The 26,182-nt window shown below is 39.1% G+C and overlaps 1 protein-coding gene across 1 annotated transcript in view; it reads right to left on the bottom strand.

Moving 5' to 3' along the window:
* RANBP17 (RAN binding protein 17) overlaps positions 1-26,182 on the bottom strand; it is a 347,799-nt gene that overhangs the window by 22,939 nt on the left and 298,678 nt on the right. Inside the window, exons 25-26 of the mRNA XM_052659359.1 lie at positions 25,973-26,111; positions 9,583-9,749 (exon numbers count right to left, since the gene is read on the bottom strand). Coding sequence (XP_052515319.1) covers positions 9,583-9,749; positions 25,973-26,111 — 306 coding nt within the window. The remainder of the gene's footprint in view (positions 1-9,582; positions 9,750-25,972; positions 26,112-26,182) is intronic.

Genomic DNA, 26,182 nt, shown 5'->3' with positions numbered 1-26,182 from the left:
AATCCAGCTTGAACATCTGGAAGTTCATGGTTCATGTACTGTTGAAGCCTGGCTTGGAGAATTTTGAGCATTACTTTGCTAGCGTGTGAAATGAGTGCAATAGTGCGATAGTTTGAACATTCTTTGGCATTGCCTTTCTTTGGGATTGAAATGAAAACTGACCTTTTCCAGTCTTGTGGCCACTGCTGAGATTTCCAAATTTGCTGGCATGTTGAATGCAACACTTTAACAACATCATCTTTTAGGATTTGAAATAGCTCAACCAGAATTCCATCACCTCCACTAGCTTTGTTTGTAGTGGAGCTTCCTAAGGCTCACTTGACTTCACATTCCAGGATGTCTGGCTCTAGGTGAGTGATCACACCATTGTGGCTATCTGGGTCATGAAGATACTTTTGTACAGTTCTTCTGTGTATTCTTGCCATCTCATCTTAATGTTCTGCTTCTGTTAGGTCCAGACCTTTTCTATTCTCTATTGAGCCCATCTTTGCATGAACTGTTGCCTTGGCATCTCTCATTTTCTTGAAGAGATCTCTAGTCTTTCCCATTTTATTGTTTTCCTCTATTTCTTTGATCACTGAGGAAGGCTTTCTTATCTCTCCTTGCTATTCTTTGGAACTCTGCATTCAGATGGATATATCTTTCCTTTTCTCCTTTGCCTTTCACTTCTCTTCTTTTCTCAGCTATTTGTAAGGCCTCCTCAGACATCCATTTTGCCTTTTTGCATTTCTTTTTCTTGGCGATGTCTTGATCACCACCTCCTGTACAATGTCACAAACCTCCATCCATAGTTCTTCAGGCACTCCATCAGATCTAATCTCTTGAATCTATTTGTCACTTCTACTGTATAATCATAAGGGATTTGATTCAGGTAATACCTGAATGGTCTAGTGTGGTTTTCCCTACTTTCTTCAATTTAAGTCTGAATTTTGCAATAAGGAGTTCATGATCTGAGCCACAGTCAGCTCCCAGTCTGTTCCTCTTAGATACTTTGATTTGATCCTGAGTAATTAGATCACACACACACACACACACACACACACACACACACACACACACACACTTGACCAAAGTTAACTTTATTTTTGCCTCAAACAATCTTGCTATTTTGAAAGTTAAAAAAATATATATATATTTGGGGGATGTTAGATGAGTTTACCTGCCCCTTACTGAATGCTTTCTACATGCAAAGATACAACTCAAATGTGATAAAATGTCCTCTTTAAGTTTCAGTAAAGACCTAAGTATAGCGTCATATATAAAAGCAGAATAATGGCATCTTTTTGAAGCAACAAATTTAAAAGTATGCTTTAAGAATTATTAAAACACCAGAGAGAAACAGCAATGTCACTGTTGCAAGGCTACATAAGAGGGCTGGGAGAAATGTAAGGGGTCATGCATTAAGAAATCTTAGTTCTGAAATTCTCAGATTACAGAACACAGAAGTGAAAAAGTAGAAACCAAACATACAGTGTTGGCCTGCGGAGTAATATTATTTTTCAATCAGTGACCAACATTTTTAAAACTAGATTTCTAGCTTTTCGTTGGGAGGGAATCTCAATACATCTGGCAACACTGGGTCTTACCACCTGACAGGGCAACAATTAGCTAGAAGCTGTTTGGAGACTGCCCCCTTTAAACAGGGATGTACACCCAACATAGCTTTCATTGCTGTCTACCTCCATCAAGTTTCCTACTTGGCTCTATAGACACCTTAGTCTACGGTACCTTATCTTAACACAATGAAAAGTAGGAGAGGGATGCTCAAAAGAGTCAGTTTCAGACGTGCCAGTGTGAGAGACTTTCAGCAGACCTACCGGTACTCAGTAGAGCCTCCTTTAGAGAACAGAGGCTTCTTAAAATCAGAAAGAGGTGGAAAATGACATTCAATACTGATAAAGCTTCTGCACAACAAAGGAAACTATAAACAAGGTGAAAAGACAGCCTTCTGAATGGGAGAAAATAATAGCAAATGAAGCAACTGACAAACAACTAATCTCAAAAATATATAAGCAACTTATGCAGCTCAAGTCCAGAAAAATAAATGACCCAATAAAAAAATGGGCCAAAGAACTAAATAGACATTTCTCCAAAGAAGACATACGGATGGCTAACAAACACATGAAAAGATGCTCAACATCACTCATTATCAGAGAAATGCAAATCAAGACCACAATGAGGTACCATTTCACACCAGTCAGAATGGCAGCGATCCAAAAGTCTGCAAGCAATAAATGCTGGAGAGGATGTGGAGAAAAGGGAACCCTCTTACACTGTTGGTGGGAATGCAATCTAGTACAGCCACTATGGAGAACAGTGTGGAGATTCCTTAAAAAATTGCAAATAGAGCTGCCTTATGACCCAGCAATCCCACTGCTGGGCATACACACCGAGGAAACCAGAATTGAAAGAGACACGTGTACCCCAATGTTCATCGCGGCACTGTTTATAATAGCCAGGACATGGAAGCAACCTAGATGTCCATCAGCAGATGAATGGATAAGAAAGCTGTGGTACATATACACAATGGAGTATTACGCAGCCATTAAAAAGAATACATTCGAATCAGTTCTAATGAGGTGGATGAAACTGGCGCCGATTATACAGAGTGAAGTAAGCCAGAAAGAAAAACACCAATACAGTATACTAACACATATATATGGAATTTAGAAAGATGGTAACGCTAACCCTGTATGCGAGACAGCAAAAGAGACACAGATGTATAGAACGGACTTTTAGACTCTGTGGGAGAGGGAGAGGGTGGGATGATTTGGGAGAATGGCATTGAAACATGTATACTATCATGTAAGAAACGAATCGCCAGTCTATGTTCAATACAGGATACAGGATGCTTGGGGCTGGTGCACTGGGATGACCCAGAGAGATGATATGGGGTGGGAGGTGGGAGGGGGGTTCAGGACTGGGAACTCATGTACACCCGTGGCTGATTCATGTCAATGTATGGCAAAACCAATACAGTATTGTAAAGCAAAAAAAAAAGAAAAAAAAACAACTGATGAATCAGTGGTGAGAGTCAGGATAAAGCCCAGAGATGTGCAGGCGATGGGGGTGGATGCAAAGCACTTGCTGCTTCCCCAGCTTCATCTCACAGCGGCCATGCTGATTCCGCCCTAGAGAAATCAGGTTAGAGTAAACCTCAAGAGCAGCCCCAGAGGCATTAAAGGAAGTGACAAAGGAACATCACGAGACCGTTATGCTGTCAGACTCTGGCCTTCTCAGGATACACATCCTACTAACTTGTATGCCTCTGCATCTGGCTACAGAATTAATGATTGGGTGTGGGCATAGAGTAAAAGATGAAGCTCTGCCAGCCCTGCCTCAATGAAGGTGAAGCGACAGGACTTCTCTACACCAGCTGGCAAAGCAACTTCCCTCTGTCTTGCCCACTGTCTCTCTGAGTCACTGCCAATCTGTTTCATTTCAGCTGCAGCACAAAGTTGGGGTATACGATGACTGCTCTGAATCACTCTACCTTAAGGAAGGTCCCTGGGACTTACTGGAAGCTTAACTTGCCTCACTGTAAATGCTTAAAACACACATATTACTTCAAGTTAGCAGCCACCAACAAACTATAGCTTTGTGGTTAAGTTATATGTGAACTGTGAATGAAACATATCAAGGTAAAATTTTAGTTTTTCCATTTATTGACTACATGATCTTATTGACTACTAGTAACTTAGGAAATTACTTAATCTTTTTATGCCTTCAGTTCAGTTCAGTCGCTCAGTCGTGTCCGACTCTTTGCGACCCCATGAATCGCAGCACGCCAGGCCTCCCTGTCCATCACCAACTCCCGGAGTTCACTCAGACTTGCATCCATCGAGTCCGTGATGCCATCCAGCCATCTCATCCTTGGTCGTCCCCTTCTCCTCCTGCCCCCAATCCCTCCCAGCATCAGGGTCTTTTCCAATGAGTCAACTCTTCGCATGAGGTGGCCAAAGTACTGGAGTTTCAGCTTTAGCATCATTCCCACCAAAGAAATCCCAGGGCTGATCTCCTTCAGAATGGACTGGTTGGATCTCCTTGCAGTCCAAGGGACTCTCAAGAGTCTTTTCCAACACCACACTTGAAAAGCACCAATTCTTGGGCCCTCAGCTTTCTTCACAGTCCAACTCTCACATCCATACATGACTACTGGAAAAACCATAGCCTTGACTAGACGGACCTTTGTTGGCAAAGTAAGGTCTCTGCTTTTCAATATGCTATCTAGGTTGGTTATAACTCTCCTTCCAAGGAGTAAGTGTCGTAATTTCATGGCTGCAATCATCATCTGCAGTGATTTTGGAGCCCCAAAAAATAAAGTCTGACACTGTTTCCACTGTTTCCCCATCTATTTCCCATGAAGTGATGGGACCAGATGCCATGATCTTCGTTTACTGAATGTTGAGCTTTAAACCAACATTTTCACTCTCCACTTTCACTTTCATCAAGAGCCTTTTTAGTTCCTCTTCACTTTCTGCCATAAGGGTGGTGTCATCTGCGTATCTGAGGTGATTGATATTTCTCCCGGCAATCTTGATTCCAGCTTGTGCTTCTTCTAGACCAGCGTTTCTCATGATGTACTCTGCATATAAGTTAAATAAGCAGGGTGACAATATACAGCCTTGACGTCCTCCTTTTCCTATTTGGAACCAGTCTGTTGTTCCATGTCCAGCTCTAACTGTTGCTTTTATGCCTTAGTTATCTATAAAATGGTGCTCATAATATGACAGCTTCACAGATACTGTGGTGATGAAATCAGACTAACTGCTTATATGTAAAAAGCTTAAGCTCATCTGCAATATTTGCCAGTATTATTATTTTCCTTGAAATAAATACAAAGTACATACATATATTGCTGTGAAGAAGACCATGATTGCAACAGCATGTGCAAAAATCAATTTTATTATTCTGATTTTTTTACTTGTCAAGCCTAATGACCTATCCCTGGCTTTTCTTTAAATCCATGTTATCCTCTGATCCAGCTGTAAATATTCTTTCTGCATGTTTTTTTTTGACATCAATCCGCCATTATATTTTTGATAATAGCTGCAAATTAACCAGACTGAGCTAGTGGGCCATGAACATACTTTCTAATTAGGATTCACTAGAAATGTCTATAATAACATTAGAAAGTTTGGTTAATTTTTTAAGAGCGTAAGAAACATGAATATATTTCATCTGCTAAAGTATTTCCCACTGTGAGAGTCTTGCTGAGGTTCTATAGGCCAAAATCTCAACATCAGTTAAATATGTGACTGCACTTTCTCCTACGTAGTATTATGGAATGGAATCTTAAGTATGAAAGATGTCTTGTATAGTATGTCAAAATGTTGGGCAATATCGTTTCAATCTAAACACAGAAATGAAAAAAAGAGCAGATGATTTCCCTTTTGCTATAATTCACTTTGGGATGTATGTCACGAAGAGCACTATACAAAAGCAATTTTCATTGATTGACTGACTGATTGAGGAAAAGGGTGACTGTTCTCTTCAGCGTATGTCCCTACTGAAGTATCTGAAGCATGATTCTTATAACTCCTGACAGCTCTTCACAATTTGTAGTTAAATGCTAGGTTAGCACAAAGGGGGAGGGAGGGTGAGGAAGAAAAGATTATAATTAGAACTTTTTCTGGTTTTTAGTACAGCTCACTTGAGTCAGATAGTTAAACAGAAGAGGTTAAGATAAATTCAAACCTAAATGTTCTGATTACTCCATTCAGCATATTTAAATTTTAGAGAACACAATTGCTAAAAATACACTGTTAATACGTTAATGGTATAATTGAATCAGTAATATTGACCATTATATAATTCTTGTTCTATTTCTACGTAAGTTGCTACTCTTTCTAGAATATTTAGTTTTAATAGAAGTTCTGATTTAGAGAAGCATTCAACATCAGTGTCCTATTATAATCTGAAAGAGAATGAGTCACATCTTTGAAACGCCTCTCTAATTTGTACAAAACATGCTCTTTCATTTACCTAATTTGGATCGATCTTTCTTTCACTTTGTGATATAACTAAATGAACACTGACCTCTGAGTTATATATGCAAATACTTAACATGACCAGGGATAAAACTGAAAACACTTCACATAGAAATCTTACATTCCAAATTATTGTAATAGATCCATGTGTAATCCCTGTTACTACTGACCTTTCTTCAAATTTCAGTTTATCTTTCTAATGACATAAAAGCATGGGGGACTTTTTTTGCTAATATACATAAACTAGGTTTTTCTCAGTTGTTAAGTTAAAACAATGCTGGTTAGACAATAATTCTTACTTGAAATAGATTAACTTAATTATAATAGATCTTTATTCTAATAATGGACTAAATTTAATGCTTGAAAATTTAGATTTGTTTGCAAAATATGGAAGACGGCTTATTTGGAGAATGGTTTTTGAAAACACTGAAGATCTAAAGCCATGTAGCAGGTTATAATAAACACATTTTTAGGTGAGAGGCACTTAAAATGTCTTTCCCAAGCAGCTGCATACAAATGGAAAGGCCTATAAGAATGTCAGAAAATCCTTTATGTAGGTTCATGCTTCACTTGCTGTAGAAGCTTGAGGAGATAACTTTTGCAATTTAGAATTGACATTGTTCAAGCAATTATGCTTCCAGCAATATAGGTCCAGGTTGAGGGGGAGGGGAAACAGTTCAAACTAGTAAATAATTGCAGTATCATTGCATCAGTTTAGTTTAAAGAGCTGACAAACTCTCTCTAAACTCTAAGCACAATTAGTCATTAGGGTCTAGTTTTTCAGCACTGTTAAGCAATTTGTAACCCATTCCTTTTAATAGGGTTAGGCATTACTTAACCGACACAGATGCCTTGAAAACCGAAACCTTGAGTTATGAAGCAGCAACCTTGTTCATTACCTTCTCTGATAGGCAAAGCATCTACAAAAACAGCATTTAATGGGCAACCAATGAATAATCAATGGCTCACTTTTCATCTGAGTGTGAAAATGAGAATAATCTAATATAAATTCCCTCTGGTAAGAGGCTGAATCTTGGATTCTGCTGCTCTTCAGGGTTGATTTATAAGGTCTTGGAAAGCTGATGTAAACAGATGATCAATGGGACCCATCCTTGCTCATAATAACCCCCAACTGGCCCACTCCCTCTTTTCCAAGTCTATCCCTTCAGGCTATTAGCTCTGTCCAGCTAATTCTTCCCCCTACTTCTGCCTGCTGCTTTTACTCTGACCATCCGTTCAGTCCAGCCGACTCAGAAGTAATTTTATACGCAGCAGAGAGCGGGTGGAATTGATTTTTCACTCAGTGCTCAGTTCCCATCTGAATAATTATCAATTTTACTGCCTCATAAAGGGAAGAGTCAAAATTTCAAATCAATTCAAAAGAGCTTTTGAGACGACAGAAACTGTGCATAAGAATAGAGGTCAAAGTTGTCAGTGACCTAAGGAGATGATGTCAGATACTACTATACCCAATAGTTGACATCAGAGGCACTCAAGATGATATAACCTAGTGCTAATGCAAATCATATTTATGCTGACTCCCAGAAACCAGTCATTAATATTTAAAATGCTATCTGAGAGCCTACATTCCAAATAAATAGAATGCATTCCACTGTTAATAAAGATGTATCACTACTTAGTCAAATGCTATAAAGTAAAGGATTACCAAGTATTATTAACACATAGAAATTACTTAAACCAACAAACACAGGATAATTCTGAGTAAAGACAAACATGATTGTCCTTTGCACAACAACATTACTTGTTCTGCACAGTCTGATGGCATTTGTCCAGGATCATGGCCTATTGATTTTTGCTAAAATCTTCTACTCACTTAAAAGTTCCTGCCAAAGTTTCTGGGCCAATATTACGATCATGGTTGAATACTGGCAGGTGGTAGATTTGTCACTTGCCATGGTGGGGTTGGGGGTGGGCTTGATTCCTGGCCAATCCATGGGTATTTATTTTCTCCCTGGCTGGCTACATGCTTTAATTCTGTGGTTCTCAGCCTTCTCATAAAAGACCTGAGTGCTATGACACACTCCCAGAAGCAATGGCTACTGCAGACGGATGGATGAGGAGAGGTGTATCTAAATCTTGATAGAATGTATATTTTGAAGAAGCATTCTGGCTGAATCTGAGATCTTATCCCTACCAACTAGTGCCCTGAGAATAAATGGTGTAAGGAAGTTGTAAGGATTTCGGTTTTTGAGCCAAACAGACCTTGGCTCACATGCCACTTTCCAGTCGGTCTCTCTGTGCTTCAGTTTATTCAGCTGTAAAATGGGGATGATTATGCCCACATCCCATGGTTGCTGTGGAGGTCTAAAGGAGGAGCCGGCCCTGAAAGCACTCTCCTACTGCCGTCACCAAGCTAATCCAATTAGTGTATAATTAGGTACTGGTCTCCTTCCCACCTGGCAGGAAAAACTTGAGAAATTAATGTCTTTTGGATCTTAACAGCTCTTGCACCTTGTACATAGGAGGTCCTCAATAAATGAGTTACCTTCCTCCTGTTTAATCACCAACATGTTTTGTAACAATTTCAGGATCATACCAAATAGTTGCAGCCCTTTGCTTATTTACATAAAATCTTCATCCACACCTTCTTGCCAGGAAATTAACTGGTTAACTGAAACATCACCACAAATGAAGGTTACATAATTTCATTTAAGTATTAGCAAAAAATGACAGCTAGGAAGAAAACGTCTTCTTTGTCTTTCTTATTCATGTTCATCATTTATTTACTCAGACTGACATTTTCTGCTGATTGCAGGCGACTTATTTGCTGGCTAATGACCATGTTAAAGTATTTACATTTGCAAACCACAGACTATTATGGAGATAGTTTGGCAAAATAAGACAACTGGAAGCAGTATAAAGATATCATTTCCCAAATTTAGTAGAATGGGAATATATCAAAGTGATGCTATCTCCATAGCAAAATGATATTACTCTCTTTGAAATGTTTCTGGCATATATATTATGTTTATCTTTATGCATGCTGTTACTGTGATTTGTAGAAGTGGCTTTTTAAAGAACATTAAACTTAGCCCTAATTCATATTAGCTAGTCAGAAAACATTTGAAAATTAACAAATCATGGCTTTATCACTTATTATTTAAATGGTTTTGGGAATATGACCCATCTGAACCTTGATTTCTCATCTAAAAATGGGGAAAATGACCCAGCAGGTCACCTGGCACAGACTAGGAGCCCAGCAAATGGTAGTTTCTCAGCACACCAGAGTGTTCACAAGGCAAACCTAAGATGATGTTATTAGAGGCTCCAGGAAACAAATCAGAGGTTGACTGTTTCTAGTTCCAGCTTTGACTTTTATTCAGTATTTCTCTTGTCTCTGAAAGTGCTATCCTCTTTCTGAATACTAGCTTCACTGCCTGAGATGCATGAATTAGAGATTTGCTGAGGGCGGGTAATCCTGAGGCCAACTATCCTACTTAGAGGGAAAATACTCCTAGAGGAGAACCAGGAAACAGTCTTGGTAAGACCAGTTGCTCTAAGGTATTCAGAGACCACATTGGCTTTGGGAAAACTCTTTATCTCTTAAGGTAGGTGAACAACCACTATTTACCTGCTGCAGGACCTCTGGATTTTGCTGCATAAAATGTAATAGTCTCTGACCAGCCTGGGTGGCCTCTCGGCATCGAAGTGACTTCTTGCCCTCTTTTGCTACGTGCTTGAAGAGGTAGGTGACGATGTAATCTAAGCTGGTACAGCAGCTGGAGGAGACGACTGTATCTGTGTGAACAACAAATGAGAACTCACTTGATGACTAAGGTGATTGTTTCATCTCACTCTAATGCCTAAATTAAAAACAAACACAAAAACAATTTCTGGTTTCAAAGTGCTTTTACCAAACTGTAAATTCTTTGAGGATTTTGCTTTGCTTATCTCTTTAAACCCAATGTCAACTATAGGACTTCACATAGAGACACATTAGTAAGTAAATGATTCCTGGATTGCATTGGACAGAATTTTCCATCTGTGACCTTAATGACCTTCTGTTCAGTTTAAGTGTCTTTATTAAATATCGACATGGTGCAAAGTGCTCTGCTTCAGGGGAAACCGTGAACTTGGCACAAAGTACTTTGCTTCAGGGAAACCCTCGCCCTTGTGTCAAAGAGACCATGATTTAGACATAAGCCACTGGAGCACAGTGCTGTGTAGAAATGAGGATCACACTGCTGTGAAAATTTTGAGAGAGATATTGCATTTGGATGAGGATCAAGGAGGGTTTGTGGAGGTAGCACCTGAGATGGGCTGGGAAAAGTTATTTTCAGTTAAACAAAAGGAAGGACATTTTTCAGATGGAGAGATTAGCACAGTATACATAATATGGTGAGAAGGTATGGATTTTGAAGACAGAATTTCAACCTAGTTTCAAATTCCATCTTTTCCAGCTACTTGCTGTGTGTTATTACGAAGGAGCCAATTAAGCTTTCTCCTCATTTGTAAAATACGTTGCAGAGCTGAATGAGGAGCAAAATAACTAGAAATTCTCACAGTAAAAATAACTGATATTTATTGAGAGTTTACTATGTTTAATTAACAACACGAGTACCTAGAGGGTATTATGCTAAGTGAAATAAGTGAGATAGAGAAAGCTAAATACCATGCGTTCACTTATATGTGAAACCTAAAGGGAAAGAAACCCAATGAACAAATGTGATGAAAGAGAAACAGTCACAGATACAGAGAGCCAGCAGGCGGCTGCCAGAGAGGGTGTGGGAGGAACGAGAGAAACAGGTGAGGGAGATTAACAGGCACAAACTTTCAGTAACAGAATGAGGCACGGGTATAAACTGTACAGTGTGGAGAACAAAGCCAATAATATCTTAGTAGATTGACAGATGGTAACTAGACTCCATAGTATTTTAACACCACGTAATGTTTAGAAGTATTGAATGACTATGTTGGGCATCAGACACTAACATGGTGCTGTAGGGCAGTTATACTTTAAAAACAAAAACAAACTCACAGAAGAAGAAATCTTATCTGTGGTTATCAGAGGTAGCTGGTTAGCAGGAGGGGGAACTGGATGAAGGTGGTCAAGTGGTATAAATAACACTGCTGTATATTATATATAAAACTTAGAGTATATCCTATGAATACCCATCACAAGGATGAGTATTCTTATATTTTTAACTATAGGTGATGATAAATGTGATAAATGATGGATGATAAATACCAGACGGATGGTGGTAATCATTTGGGGATGTATACAAGTCAGATCATTATGTTATACACCTTAAATGTGCACAGTGTCAACTATAACTCAAAAAAACTGGAAGGAGAAAAATATGGTAGTTCTTACTAATTTCCCTCATGGTATATTTAGGGAGTAGGACTTATGGCTTGAGTAAAAGAATGTGTAGAAGAATCATAAGAGAGTAGGCTGCTAAATAGCTTGGGATCTTCCTTGAGGGCATCCAGTAGTGAGTCACACATTTACACATAATCTGAAAGGCAACAGAGGTGTTAGTGAAGGTTTATATTTTTTTGGCACGTAAGTGTCACCATTTAACTTATATGCAGAGTACATCATGAGAAACACTGGGCTGGAGGAAGCACAAGCTGGAATCAAGATAGCCAGAAGAAATATCAATAACCTCAGATATGCAGATGACACCACCCTTATGGCAGAAAGTGAAGAGGAACTAAAAAGCCTCTTGATGAAAGTGAAAGAGGAGAGTGAAAAAGTTGGCTTAAAGCTCAACATTCAGAAACTAAGATCATGGCATCTGGTCCCATCACTTCATGGGAAATAAATGGGCAAACTGGAAACAGAGTCAGACTTTATTTTTGGGGGCTCCAAAATCACTGTAGATGGTGATTGCAGCCATGAAATTAAAAGATGCTTGCTCCTTGGAAGGAAAGTTATGACCAACCTAGATAGCATATTCAAAAGCAGAGACATTACTTTGCTAACAAAGGTCCGTCTAGTCAAGGCTATGGTTTTTCCAGTGGTCACGTATGGATGTGAGAGTTGGACTGTGAAGAAAGCTGAGCGCCGAAGAATTGATGCTTTTGAACTGTGGTGTTGGAGAAGACTCTTGAGAGTCCCCTGGACTGCAAGGAGGTCCAACCTAAAGGAGATCAGTCCTGGGTGTTCATTGGAACGACTGATGCTAAAGCTGAAACTCCAATACTTTGGCCACCTCATGTGAAGAGTTGACTCATTGGAAAAGACTCTGATGCTGGGAGGGATTGGGGGCAGGAGGAGAAGGGGACGACAGAGGAGGAGATGGCTGGATGGCATCACCGATTCAACGGACGTGGGTTTGGGTGAACTCCAGGAGTTGGTGATAGACAGGGAGGCCTGGCGTGCTGTGATTCATGGGGTTGCAAAGAGTCAGACACGACTGAGCGACTGAACTGAACTGAAGTGTCACTAAATAACACCAAATAACATGTACACCAAATAACATTTCATATACCTCTAACAACCACCTCTGCATGTATATATAGATTTTTGGCAAGTGACACTAAATAACACCAGATAACATGTACGCTAAATGACGTCTCACATACCTCTAACAATCACTTCTGTATATAGCAGGTACTCGTATTTACATTTTTCTAATGAGAAAAATGAAGCTCAGAGATAACTTATCCAAAGGTCATGGTTTTGATTTAGAACAAGACACTGCCCAGATTTTTTTTTGGCTAGTAGTAATGTATGGACACAACTCTGGGGAGTTTATGATTAGTAACAAAAACAGCAAAACAAACAATTAAAAACATGATGGGCCTCAAAAAAACGGTAAATATAGTAGATTCAGAATAGAAGTAGATTGGGACAGTAGGGCTGGAAGTAGCAGATTATAAACTCCTAAGGCATTAGTTACTGTCTTTTTTTAAATTTATTTTTATTTATTTATTTTTCAGTTACTTTCTTATTCATTTTACTCACCTCTAAAATTCTGAGACACATGCGTGCTTGTCACAGATGAGAGGTGAAACGTCAGTTGATTTAACTAAGGGATGGGCAGCAGTGGTGCCTAGTCGTGTCCGACTCTTGGCAGCTCCTCAGATCCTAGCCCACCAGGCTCCTCTGCCCATGGAATTCTCCAGGCAAGAATACTGGAGTGGGTTGCTATGCCCTTCTCCAAAGAATGGGTAGACAAAGCTACTCTGAGAAAGCATTTTTTTTTTAGGCCTTGAGTTCTGTTCAGTAACAATACTAGAATCAATGGAACACTACAGTGTAAAAATTCTTTCACATACATTGTTTTAAGTGAAATAACAGTAAACAGAGGTAAGTTTGGGGGCAAGTTCTGAAATATAGACAGAGGTACACGTTTCAAATAGAGGACAGTGGTAGCTGATACAGAATCATGAGGGGTTGAATGAAGGTCTAAAAGATGGGCATGGACTATAGTTTTGGGAAGCTGTAGAGCTATAGGCTTTTAAGAAAGGAGCTTTTATTTCCTCCTATAGTTATGGCATTTGATTGATTGTTTTTCTCTCCCCACTAACTGGGTTACTTCGCAGAAAAGGAAGTTTGGTTTTATTAATATAACCCTGGGAAGTAGTATATAATGTAGTAGGAAATTTTTAGGCCTAAAAGTCAGGCACAGACTTGTTGAACCTGTTTGCTTTTCTCTTTTCCTTCATATTTCTGCCTTTGAAGTCCCAATCGTGAAAGTAAATGGATTAAGTAACTTAACATCTACAAAAGGAAGCAAGCAGGAAATAGATATGCTTCCCCTCACCAGTGAAGAGTGATGTGCTATCAATCAGACAAAAATTATCAAGACTTCACATAGATTCGGTGACCACATGCCACGCAGGTTGCATTAAAAGGTTCCAGTCTCCTGAGTCAGCTATGGAAAAGCCAGGTAAACACTTCAGACATGAAGGCTGGAGTATACATCCACGCAATAAAAGCAAGGAGAAGAGCTTCCATTATGGCTGATTTATTGTTGCGGGCTTTGAAAAGGATAAATGATTTCAGGGTAGATTGAAAAGTGTGGAATCATAAGGATCATGGACCATTTTATCAAAGAAAGAATGAACAGTGCTGAGGATTATGTATTATTATTGGTCTTCTTTATTTGCAGCTGAAGCTGCTATGTGAGATTCTAATAATGAAACTCTTGTGAAATACAAGAATGGGCAGAAGTCATGAATTTTCATATTCTGTCCTAGCTCTTGGTATTCATAATCCATGATTTAGGTAATTTAGGACAGAATTTTTAAGCCCGACAGGCACTTGGTCCTCTCCAGCAAGCTGCTGTCTAGTGCTGAAACCACCGCAGCCCCCTTCTCTGTTGCAACCGGCCGCCACAGGGAGCACAGGCATCAGCAGCAGCCCTCCTGTTCACCAAGGCCTACCGCAGGAAGCTGCTCTGAAAGTTAACTAACTCTACAGGAAAGAGTTGCTTAACTGAGAGTTGGAAGAACGATAATGGGGTTGAACTGAAGTTTGGCTTTGACTCAAAATTTCTCATCATAGCAGAGCGGGGTATGAAGTGAAGTGAAGTGAAGTCGCTCAGTCGTGTCTGACTCTTTGCAACCCTGTGGACTGTAGCCCACCAGGCTCCTCCATCCATGGGATTTTCCAGGCAAGAGTACTGGATTGGGTTGCTATTTCCTTCTCCAGGGGATCTTCCTGACCCAGGGATTGAACCTGGGTCTCCTGCGTTGTAGGCAGATGCCTTACCATCTGAGCCACCAGGGAAAATATGGTGTGAGAGGCCGATTCAGAAACAAAAGGTCTGTTTCGGCGATGCAGCGGTTTAGAGTGGACTCTCTCTCCTAGACTGACTACTGAAGATTCAGTTTGACTATATGAAGATTCAATTTCACCTCTGTAAAATGTGCTTACTACCACCTACTTCGTTTTGAGAAATTAAAGATTAGAGAGAGAAAGTGTGTAAAGTTTGTAACATAGTACCCAACTCTAGTAGGTTTCTCCCTTTTCACTCCTCATTTATTTTCCTGGCTATTTCAACTCCTGAAACACCAAGCCTGTCATTCGGTTTAGCTAATCCGTATCTTTCTTCTCTTTTTAGCATGTTTTTGGTGAGAGAGACTAAAGAACAAGGCCTCTAAGTTTCTAAACATTCCTGGAATGTTTTACTTCTTCATTACATACATAACATTAACTCTAATTCAAGAACATGCTCGTAACATATATTCTTTATTAATAATGAAAATTTTAATAATAATGAACTTGATTAGGGTAATTTCCGATGGTTTCTAGTTGGTTTTCGCTTGCCCCCACCTTTTCCTGTTTTGCCTTCTGTGCCATCTTTTTCTTTCTTGGAATGCAACTTCATCCCTGTCACGGCTCATCTTCAGAGGCTTTCCCTGATCACTTCTAAATAAGCCATAGAATCTTTCCCTATTCACTATTTTAATTCTTGTTTAGCACTTACGATGATTTGATATTTTATGTGTGTGTGTTTACTGTTCTCTCTCATCCCTAGAATATAAACTTCACGTTAGCAGAGACCTTGCCTATCTTATTCTTTTCAGCACCATCAAGATCTAGAATGGAGCCTGGCACATAGCATGTGCACAGCTGATATTTATTAAATGAACGAGTTGAGAGCCGTTAGTAAGAGCGGATTTTTGTAAGCCCTGTCCTGGCCTCCGTATGTAAGAGCACGGAGGTGGGTGATAGTGGTGGCTTCCCCCACAGTCAGGCTCTCCCATCAGGAAGCTTCCATAAGCCTCCTATCCTTCTCCATCAGAGGGCAGACAGAATGAAAACCACAGTCACAGGAAACTAACCAAACTGACCACACAGACTACAGCCTTGTCTAACTCAATGAAACTATGAGCCATGCTGTGTGTACGGCCACCCAAGACGGACGGGTCATGGTGGAGAGGTCTGACAGAATGTGGTCCACTGGAGAAGGGAATGGCAAACCACTTCAGTATGCTCGCCTTGAGAAGCCCATGAACAGTATGAAAAGGCAAAAAGACAAGACACTGAAAGATGAACCCAGGTTTATAGGTGCCCAAATATGCTACTGGATAGAATAGAGAAATAACTCCAGAAAGAATGAAGAGACGGAGCCAAAGAGAGAACAAGACCTAGCTGTGGATGTGACTGATGACGGAAGTAAAGTCTGAGCTGTAAAGAACAACATGGCATAGGAACCTGGAATGTTAGGTCCATGAATCAAGGAAGTGGTCAAACAGGAGATGGCAAGAGTGAACATCGACATTTTAGGAATCAGTGAACTAAAATGTACTGGAATGGGTGAATTTAACTCATGACCATTCTATCTACTACGGTGGGCAGGAACCCCTTAGAAGAAATGGAGTAGCCCTCACGGTCAACAAGAGAGTCTGAAATGAGTCAACAAAAGAGTGCTTGGATGCAGTCTCAAAAGTGACAGGACGGTCTCTGCTCATTCCCAAGGCAAAGCATTCAATGTCACAGTAATCCAAGCCTATGCCCCAAGAACTGGTGCCGAAGAAGTTGGAGATGAATGGTTCTATGAAGGCCAACACCAAAATAAGATGTCCTTTTCATCATTAGGGACTGGAATGCGAAAGTAGTAAGTCAAGAAATACCTGGAGTAACAGCAGAGTTTGGCCTCGGAGTACAAAATGAAGCAGGGCAAAAGCTAACAGAGTTTTGCCAAGAGAACACCCTGGTCATAGCAAACACCCTCTTTCAACAACACAAGAGACAACTCTACATAAGGACATCACCAGAAGGTCAATACCAAAATCAGACTGATTATATTCTTTGCAGCCAAAGATGGAGAAACTCTATATGGTCAGGAAAAACAAGACTGGGAGCTGATGGTGGCTCAGATCACGAACTCCTTATTATTGCAAATTCAGACTTAAATTGAAGAAAGTAGGGAAAAACCACACTAGACCATTCAGGTATTACCTAAATCAAATCCCTTATGATTACACAGTAGAAGTGACAGATAGATTCAAGGGATTAGATCTGATAGAGTGACTAAAGAACTATGGATGGAGGTTCGTGACATTGTACAGGAGGTGGTGATCAAGACATTTCCAAGAAAAAGAAATGCAAAAAGGCAAAATAGTTGTCTGAGGAGGCCTTACAAACAGCTGAAAAAAGAAGAGATGTGAAAGGCAAAAGAGAAAAGGAAAGATATACCCATCTGAATGGAGAGTTCCAAACAATAGCAAGGAAAGATAAGAAAGCCTTCCTAAGTGATTAATGCAAAGAAATAGAAGAAAACAATAAAATGGGAAACACTAGAGATTTCTTCAAGAAAATGAGAGTTACCAAGGGTTTCATGCAAGGATGGGCACAATGAAGGACCAAAACGGTATGGACCTAACAGAAGCAGAACATTAAGATGAGGTGGCAAGGATATACAGAAGAACTGTAGAAAAAAGATCTCCATGATCCAGATAATCATGATGGTGTGATCACTCACCTAGAGCCAGACATCCAGGAATGTGAAGTCAAGTGGGCCTTAGGAAGCTCCACTACAAACAAAGCTAATGGAGAGGATGGAATTCCAGTTGAGCTATTTCAAATTCTAATGATGTTGTTAAAGTGTTGCACTCAACATGCCAGCAAATTTGGAAAACTCAGCAGTGGCCACAGGACTGGAAAAGTTCAGTTTTCATTCCAATCCCAAAGAAATGCAATGCTAAAGAATGTTCAAACTACCACTACCAATTACACTCAAGTTACATGACAGCAAAGTAATGCTGAAAATTCTCCAAGTGAGGCTTCAACAATACGTGAACTGTGAACTTCCAGATGTTCAAGCTGGATTTAGAAAAGGCAGAGGAACCAGAGATCAAATTGCCAACATCCCCTGGATCACAGAAAAAGCAAGAGAGTTCTAGAAAAACATCTACTTCTGCTTTATTGACTATACCAAAGCCTTTGACTGTGTGGATCACAACAAACTGGAAAATTCAAGAGACAGGAATACCAGAGCACCTTACCTGCTTCCTGAGAAATCTGTATGCAGGTCAAGAAGCAACAGTTAGAACTGGACATGGAACAACAGATTGGTTCCAAATTGGAAAAAGAGTACGTCAAAGCTATATACTGATACCCTGCTTATTTAACTTATATGCAGAGCACATCATGTGAAATGCTGCGCTGGATGAAGCACAAGCTGGAATCAAGACTGCCAGGAGAAATATCAAGAACCTCAGATATGCAGATGACACCACCCTTATGGCAGAAAGCAAAGAGGAACTAAAGAGCCTTTAGATGAAAGTGAAAAAGGAGAGTGAAAACATTGGCTTAAAACTCAACATTCAAAAAACTAAGATCATGGCATCTGGTCCCATCACTTCAAGGCAAATAGATGGGGAAGCAACGGAAACAGTGAGACTTTTTTTTCTTCGGCTCCAAAATCACTGCAGATGGTGACTGCAGCCATGAAATTAAAAGGTGCTTGCTTCTTGGAAGAAAAGCTATGACCAACCTAGACAGCGTATTAAAAAGCAGAGACATTACTTTGCCAATGAAGGTCCATCTAGTCAAAGCTATAGTTTCTCCAATAGTCATGTATGAATGTGAGTTGGATCATAAATAAAGCTGAGTGCTGAACAATTGACGCTTCTGAACTATGGTGTTGGAGAAGACTCTTGAGGGTCCCTTGGACAGCAGGGAGATCCAACCAGTCCATCCTAAAAGAAATCAGTTCTGAATATTCATTGGAAGGACTGATGCCGAAACAGAAATTCCAGTACTTTGGCCATCTGATACAAAGAACTGACTCATTGGAAAAGACCTTGATGCTTGGAAAGACTGAAGGCAGGAGGAGAAGGGGACGACAGAGGAGGAGATGGTTGGATGGCATCACCGACTCAATGGACATGAGTTTGAGTAAGCTCCGGAAGTTGGTGATAAACAGGGAAGCCTGGCGTGCTGCAGTCTATGGGGTTGCAAAAAGTCAGACATGACTGAGCAACTGAACTGAACTGAACTGAACTGAATAGGGGTGGTGGATGGGGAATTTAAAACAGGAAAAATATAATCACTTTTGTCATTTATCTTTCTCTTTTCCCATATGATAGCTGGCCTGAAACTAAGAATGCTAGTGAATGATTAAGAAAAAAATTTAATATCATGTCAAGCATATTAGGCAAGTCACAATTCTATCACTGGTTCAACTATTTTGTACCTCCCTCTCAATTTTCTCACTGAGGCTACAGTGGAACTGAAGTTTGCTTACAACTCAAATAATACCTATAAATGCCTTTTTGAACATTTTTCACCATTGGAAAAGAAGAAACCCAAGTAATTACTTTCAACAGTCTAATCCTCTTTCTTGAAGACAGAGGGCACAATTCACCTGCCAAACTGTGACCTATATCAGGTGGATCCAGCAGGGTAGTAAGGTGAAGAGGAATGGGTTTTAAAGACTCCTAGAGCAGGCAGTTATTAGTTGTATGACCTTAGGCAAGTTGTTTTACCTCTCTGAGCAGCAGCTTACTCATCTGTATAGTGAAAATAATATTACCTAATTAATTCATTCAATATATACTTATTGAGCATGTACTATATGTTAGCAACTGGGAAAAAAGCAGTGATCAACCCAGTCAAGAAGGAAGCTTACAAGTAGGAACTAAGGACAAACAATACTATTAACATCTTTGATCTAGTTTTAGCATGCAGAGTGCTTCTGAGAATGAAATGAATGAAGAACACGTATGAAAATACTTATGACCGCATCATGAACAGAGTCCACGTCTATGGTCAATATGTTCGTAAGTGGCGGCACTGGAACTTAAATTCAAGTTCAGTATTCCCTCCGTTATGCCACTTTGTCAAGATTCCTTTGAGAGACTTGTTAAAATGCAGATTCCAGGCTAAAGATCACAGTTTGTGAGTACAACATAGCCATCTGCAACTAATTCAAAAGCTTCAAGTACCGCTATGATATGAGATAAAAGAATGTTAAGACAAACTGTAATAAAAAAAGACAAGACTTCAGTTTCTGTCCATGAAGGATTAACTGCTATGAGAATGTTTTCCTTCTGCCATAAACAACTAGAAAACAGGACAAAATATATGAAACAACATTTTTCAATTACTGCACAAGAAGCAGTATAGGACTATCAAACCAGAGAGGAGGGAAACCAATGAGGTAATACCTACACAACTGCTCAAGCTTATTGCCCAAAGCAGCTTCCAGGCTGCTGGCCAGGAAAGGGGAACCCAGACAAAGCCAAGTGGTCTCAGTGAGGTGAATCTGGGGAGGCGGAGGCAGCTGGAACTTCTGGTAAGTATCAGAAGTGGGAACTGTGTGAGAAGAGAGCTCTGAAGATCTGTAGAGGAGTTCTCTCCAGTCTTTGAACAATGTAACAGAGACACAGAACAGGTGTAACTGGAGTTCCAGAAGGGATAGAGACAGAGAGAGGCAGACTGTAATTATCTGAACGCAAACTGATTACATCATCTGATGGTATAGATTATAAACCTTAGAGTACCACTAAAAATTACGAAGTATGGCTAATAAGCTCATAGGGGATATAGAATGGAGCCAGAAAACACATTTAATTAATCCAAACTAAAAGAAGGGAGGAAAAAGAGACAAAGCAAGAAAAAACAAACAGCAATATTGTAGATTTAAACTCAAATATACTGGCAGTTATATTACACGTTAATGGCTGAAACACTTTATTAATAGAAGGCAGAGATAGTCAGATTTCATATAAAAATATGACCCAACTATATGCTATATTAGGCAAATATGTCCATATCCTAACCCCTGGAACTTGTGAATGTGTTAGGTTACACAGCAGAGAATAAAGTTGTAGATGGGTTAAGGTTGCTAGTCAGTTGAACTAAAAATAGGGGGATTATCCCTGATTATATGAGTGGGCCCAAGGTAATTCCAAGGGTCCTTGAAAGTGAAAGAGAGGCAGAAGACATCAGAATCAATTGGAGACGCACCTGTGGGAGAATGCTCAGCTATTCAGTGCCGCTGGCTTTGCAGACAGAGGACAGGAGCCAGGACAAAGCATGCAGGCGGTCTCTAGAGGCTGAAGAAGGCAGGAGACAGCTCTGCTGACACTGTGGTTTTAGTCTGGTGAGACCCACGCCAGATTTATGAAGTAAAGAACTACAGGACAGCAAATTTATGTTGTTTTAAGTCATCAAGTGTGTAAAAAGGTGTTATAACAGCAACAAAATACCTGATGTCGATAAGAAACCAACTTTAAATACAGAGACACACAGAAAGATTAAAAGTGAAATGATGGAAAATGAGGCTAACTCTAATCAAAAGAATGCTGGACAGGCTAGTAATACCAGACAAAGTAGATCTGAGGAAAGAATATTGCCAGAAATAACCTGTGTCATTTCATAAGGATAAAGGGGTAAATTAATCAAGGGGACATAACAATCCTAAATATACATACATGCACTTGGTAACAGAGCTTCAAAATACTTCATACAAAAACTGATAGTACTAACAGGAGAAATGGGCAAGTTTATAATCATGGTTAGAGGCTTTAGCACTTATCTTTTGGTAATTCAAAGGACAAGTAGAAAACAGACAAACAGACAAAAAAATAACCAGTAAAAATACAGAAAATGTGAACTTTATCAAGCAATTAGATCTGACGCTTAGAGAACATTCTTTCCAACAACAATGGAATACACACTCATGTCAAGTGCTCATGAAACATTCACTGTACTTTGGACTATAAAAAGATCCAATAAGAACAACTGAGTATATTCTATGACGAAAATAAAGTTAAACTAGAATTAATAACAGAACTATCAGAAATTAAACAATGTGCTTCTAAGTAATACCTCATTGGTAAAAGAAGAAATCACTAGGGTAATTAGAAAATACTTTTAACTGAATAGAAAAAGTCCCCAAATAAATAAAAATTTTATGAGTTATAGCCACAGCAGTGCTTAAAGCACTAGATTTGTATATGAGAAAAGAAAAAAGGTCTAAGATCAGCGATGTAAGCTTCTACTTGAAAAAACTAGAAAAGGAAAAGCAAAGAAACTGAAGAAAGGAAATTATAAAGATCATACATGAAGTCAATGGAATAAAAAATAGAACAATATAGAGAAATCAGTGAAAAATGAAAGCTGGTTCTCTGCACAAAATTAATAAACCTAGGGCCAGTATTCCCAAGAAAAAAAACACACAACTTGCCAATGTCAGGGATTACAGAGCGAACATTACTAGAGATCCTACAGAAATCAAACTGTGTAACAAGAGGATGGTGGTGGTAGTTTAGTCGCTAGGTCATGTCCTACTCTTGCAACCCCAAGGACTGTAGCCTGACAGACTCCTCTGTCCATGGAATTTCCCAGGCAAGACTACTGGATTGGGTTGCCATTTCCTTCTCTAGGGGGTCTTTCCCACCCAGGGACTGATGCGTCTCCTGCATTGCAGGCGGATTCTTTACCACTGAGCCACCGCGGAAGCCAAAGCAAGAGGGTGACATGAACAATGTTATGTCAATAATGTCAGATAAACTTTAGATGAAATGAATAATTTTCTTTAAAGATACAGCTATCAAATGCTACTCAAGATATAACAGGAGACTGGAATAGTCCTATATCCATTAAAGAAATTTAATTTATAGTTAAAAACCTTCTAACAAAGAAAAATCTAGGCCTAGTGGTTTCACTAGGGAATTCTATTAAACATTTAAGGAAGAACTGGTAACAATTCTACACAAACTCTCTAAGAAAATGAGAGGAGGGAACATTTCTCAATTCATTTATGAGAGCCCTATATCAACGCTAAAACAAGGCAAAGATACGAGAAGAACAGAAAACTACTAAAGAAGAACTACAGAAGAACCCATCATAGCTGTCATGAACACAGATGTAAAAATATGTATCTAAATTTTAGAAAGTTTTATCTATTAATTTATAAGCAGGACAATACGTCGTAACCAAGTATGGAATGCAAGGTTGCTTTAACATTCAAATATCCATCAATATGATGATTAATACCATGCAATGTATTAACAGACAAACAATGAAAACCCTAAGATTATTTTAGTATATGCAGGAAAAAAATGTGATAAAATTCAACACCCATTCATGATAATACTCTCAGAAAACTACAAAAGAAAGAAATTTTCTTAACAACATAAAGAAGATCTGCAATAAAACCTAGTGAATGAAGTGAAAGTCACTCAGTCATGTCTGACTCTTTGTGACCCCATTGACTGTATACTCCATGGAATTCTCCAGGCCAGAATGCTGGAGTGGGTAGCCGTTCTCTTCTCCAGAGGATCTTCCCAACTCAGGAATTGAACCCAGGTCTCCCACACTGCAAGTGAATTCTTTACCAGCTTAGCCACAAGGGATGGCCAAGAATACTGGAGTGGGTAGCCTATCCCTTCTCCAGCGGATCTGCCTGCCCCAGGAATTGAACTGAGAGCTAGCTAATCTTATACTGAATGGTGAAATAATATATCTTTCTCCATAACACTGAAGACAAGGGAAGAATGTTTGCTACCATCATTTCCATTCAACATTTTACTATAGGCTCTAGCTAGTGTAATAAGGTATGAAAAAAAAAGCCATACAGATTCGAAGAGGTAAAACTATCTTTATTTGCAGACATATCTATGTAGAAAGACACATCTATCATGAAGAAATCTATAAAAAGCTACCAGAATTAATAAGTCAGTTTAGCAAGGTTACAGAGTACATGGTCAACACATAAAAGAAATCAACTGCAATTCTACATGGTAGCAAAAACAACATATATTGAAATCAATACCATTTACAAGAGCATAAAAACATAAAATACTTAGTTGGATAAGACTTAATATTCAAAACTTCAAAAATGCTGTTGAGAAAAGGTAAAGAAGATCCAAATAAATGGAAAGATATGCCATTTTCAGGAACTGAACACTCAATATTGCTAAGATGTCAGTTCTCCCCAAATTGGGCTATAGATTCAATGTAACCAATAAAAATTCTCCTGCTCATTTTTTAATCTAACAAGAGAAATCGACAAGTTGACTCTAATATTTTTTTAAAAAAAAAAAGAGGAAAAGGCCAGAATAGTCAAGACAATTTATAATGAAAAAACAAAATTAGAAGGCCATACTATCTGATTTTAAGACTTATTATAAAATTAGGATAGTACAGAAATGGCACAAAGTAGTCTAACAGATAAAGAATGTTCTTCAACAATGTGCTAGAACAATTGAATATCCATGTTAAAAAAAAGAATTCTAGCTTTTATCTCATAATAGTGAGTGAAAGTTGCTCAGTCGTGTCCAATTCTTTGTGACCCCAGGAATTAACACAGTCCATGGAATTCTCCAGGCCAGAATACTGGAGAGGATAGCCTTTCCCTTCTCCAGGGGATCTTCCCAATCCAGGGACTGAACCCAGGTCTCCCGCATTGCAGGTGGATTCTTTATCAGCTGAGCCACAGGGGAAGCCTCTTAAAATATGATGTACAAAAATAAATTGAAAGAAACATAGACCTAAACATAAGAGCTAAAACTATAAAACTTTTAGAAGAAAACACAGGAAAAAACCTTTATGGCCTCGGGTTAATAAGCAAAGATTTCTTAGGATAGGACACAAAAGACATGATCTCTAACAGAAAAAAATAATTGGACTTCCTCAAAATTGAAAACTCTTACTCTTCAGAAGATACTGTTAAGAAAATAAAAAAGACAAGACAAAGTTGAAACAATATTTGCAAAACATATATTTGAGAAAAGGTTTGTATCCACAATATATAATGGACACTTTCAAGATAAAATAACTCAGAAAAACTGGGTAGAAGATTGGAACAACTACTTTACCAAGAAGACAGATAAATGGCAAATAAGCATGAAAAGATGCTCAAATTAATATCCATTAGTGAGATGCAAAACTAAAACACAAGGAGAGTCTACTTCATGCCCATTAAAAGGATTAAGATTAAAAAGACTGATAATCGGGACTTCCTTGGCAGTCCACTGGTTAAGAATCTGCCTTGCAATGCAGATTCAATCCCTGCATTCCCTGGGTTCAATCCCTGGTTGGGGAACTAAGTTCCTACAGGCCATGGAGCAGCTAAGCCCGAGCGCCTCAACTACTTGAGACTGAGCAGGACACTACTATTAAAGACCTTGCATGACACAAAATGATACTTCCTGCATGCCACGTCTAAGATCCAAAGCAGCCTCTGTCTCCTACCCCCCAAAAGACTGAAAATAGCAAGTGTTAGGGAAGATAGAGGGCGACTGGAGCCCTTACACACTGCTGCAGGGAGCAAAATGGTACTGTCACTTTGGAGTAGTTTGGTAGATTTTAACAATGTTGAATATACATCCAGCATACAACCCAGAAATTTCACTGTGGTATTTACTCAAGAGAAACATTTGTCCATAGAAAGACTTGTGCATGAATGTTCATAGTAGCATTATTCAAAACAACCACATAATGGAAACAACCCAAATGTTATCAGTTGGTGAAAATATATTAACAAATTAACAAATGTGGTAACGTATACAATGGAATAATACTGAGCAACAGAAAGATAAACACTGATTCACAGAAAAAGGCATTATGCCAAATGGAAGAAGCCAGACGCAAAGGACTGTATGTTACATGATTCCATTTATATGAAATTCTGATAAAGGCAAACTACGGTGAGAGAAAGTAGACAGTAGTTCCTTGGGGCTGGAACTAGGGGAGGGATTGATTAGAAGGGGTCATGAGGGAGCTTTTGTGGTGACGAAAATGTTCTGTATCTTGGCTGTGGTGGTTCATGACGATGTTTCTACATTTGTCAAGATGCACTGAACTGTTCACTTAAAATCAATAATTTTTACAGTGTGTAAATTCTACTTTAATAAAGCTGATTAAAAATAAACTGTACATCAAAATATGAAAAAGGGCATTTTCTGTCTTTTAAGTAATAGTTACAATCTTTCACTTTGGTTAAACAATCTTTCCCGTTTTGTAGGATGATCATCTCAAAATCACCTACTCTAAGAGACCACAACCAAGTTCTTCCTCTCAAAACAATGCTCTCTCTGATACTCACCAAGAGCAGTGAGTCCCTCTGAGATGGATGTGAGGACATACAGGAGTACAGGAGGATCTAAGCTGGTGATGAAGCTCATGTGGTCCTGGGTGAGACATTCCAAGAGTGGATAATACGACTGGCTCAGTTTCCGATATTGCTATAATAGAAATACTAGATGTCAAGCCACAGGAAAGCAAAAGACATGCTACAGTTCAGTGAGAGTTGCCA

This window comes from Budorcas taxicolor, chromosome 20, assembly GCF_023091745.1.
Source record: "Budorcas taxicolor isolate Tak-1 chromosome 20, Takin1.1, whole genome shotgun sequence".
NCBI lineage: Eukaryota > Metazoa > Chordata > Mammalia > Artiodactyla > Bovidae > Budorcas > Budorcas taxicolor.
Note: the sequence above shows the minus strand (reverse complement) of the source record. Positions and strands in the feature narration are given on the sequence as shown.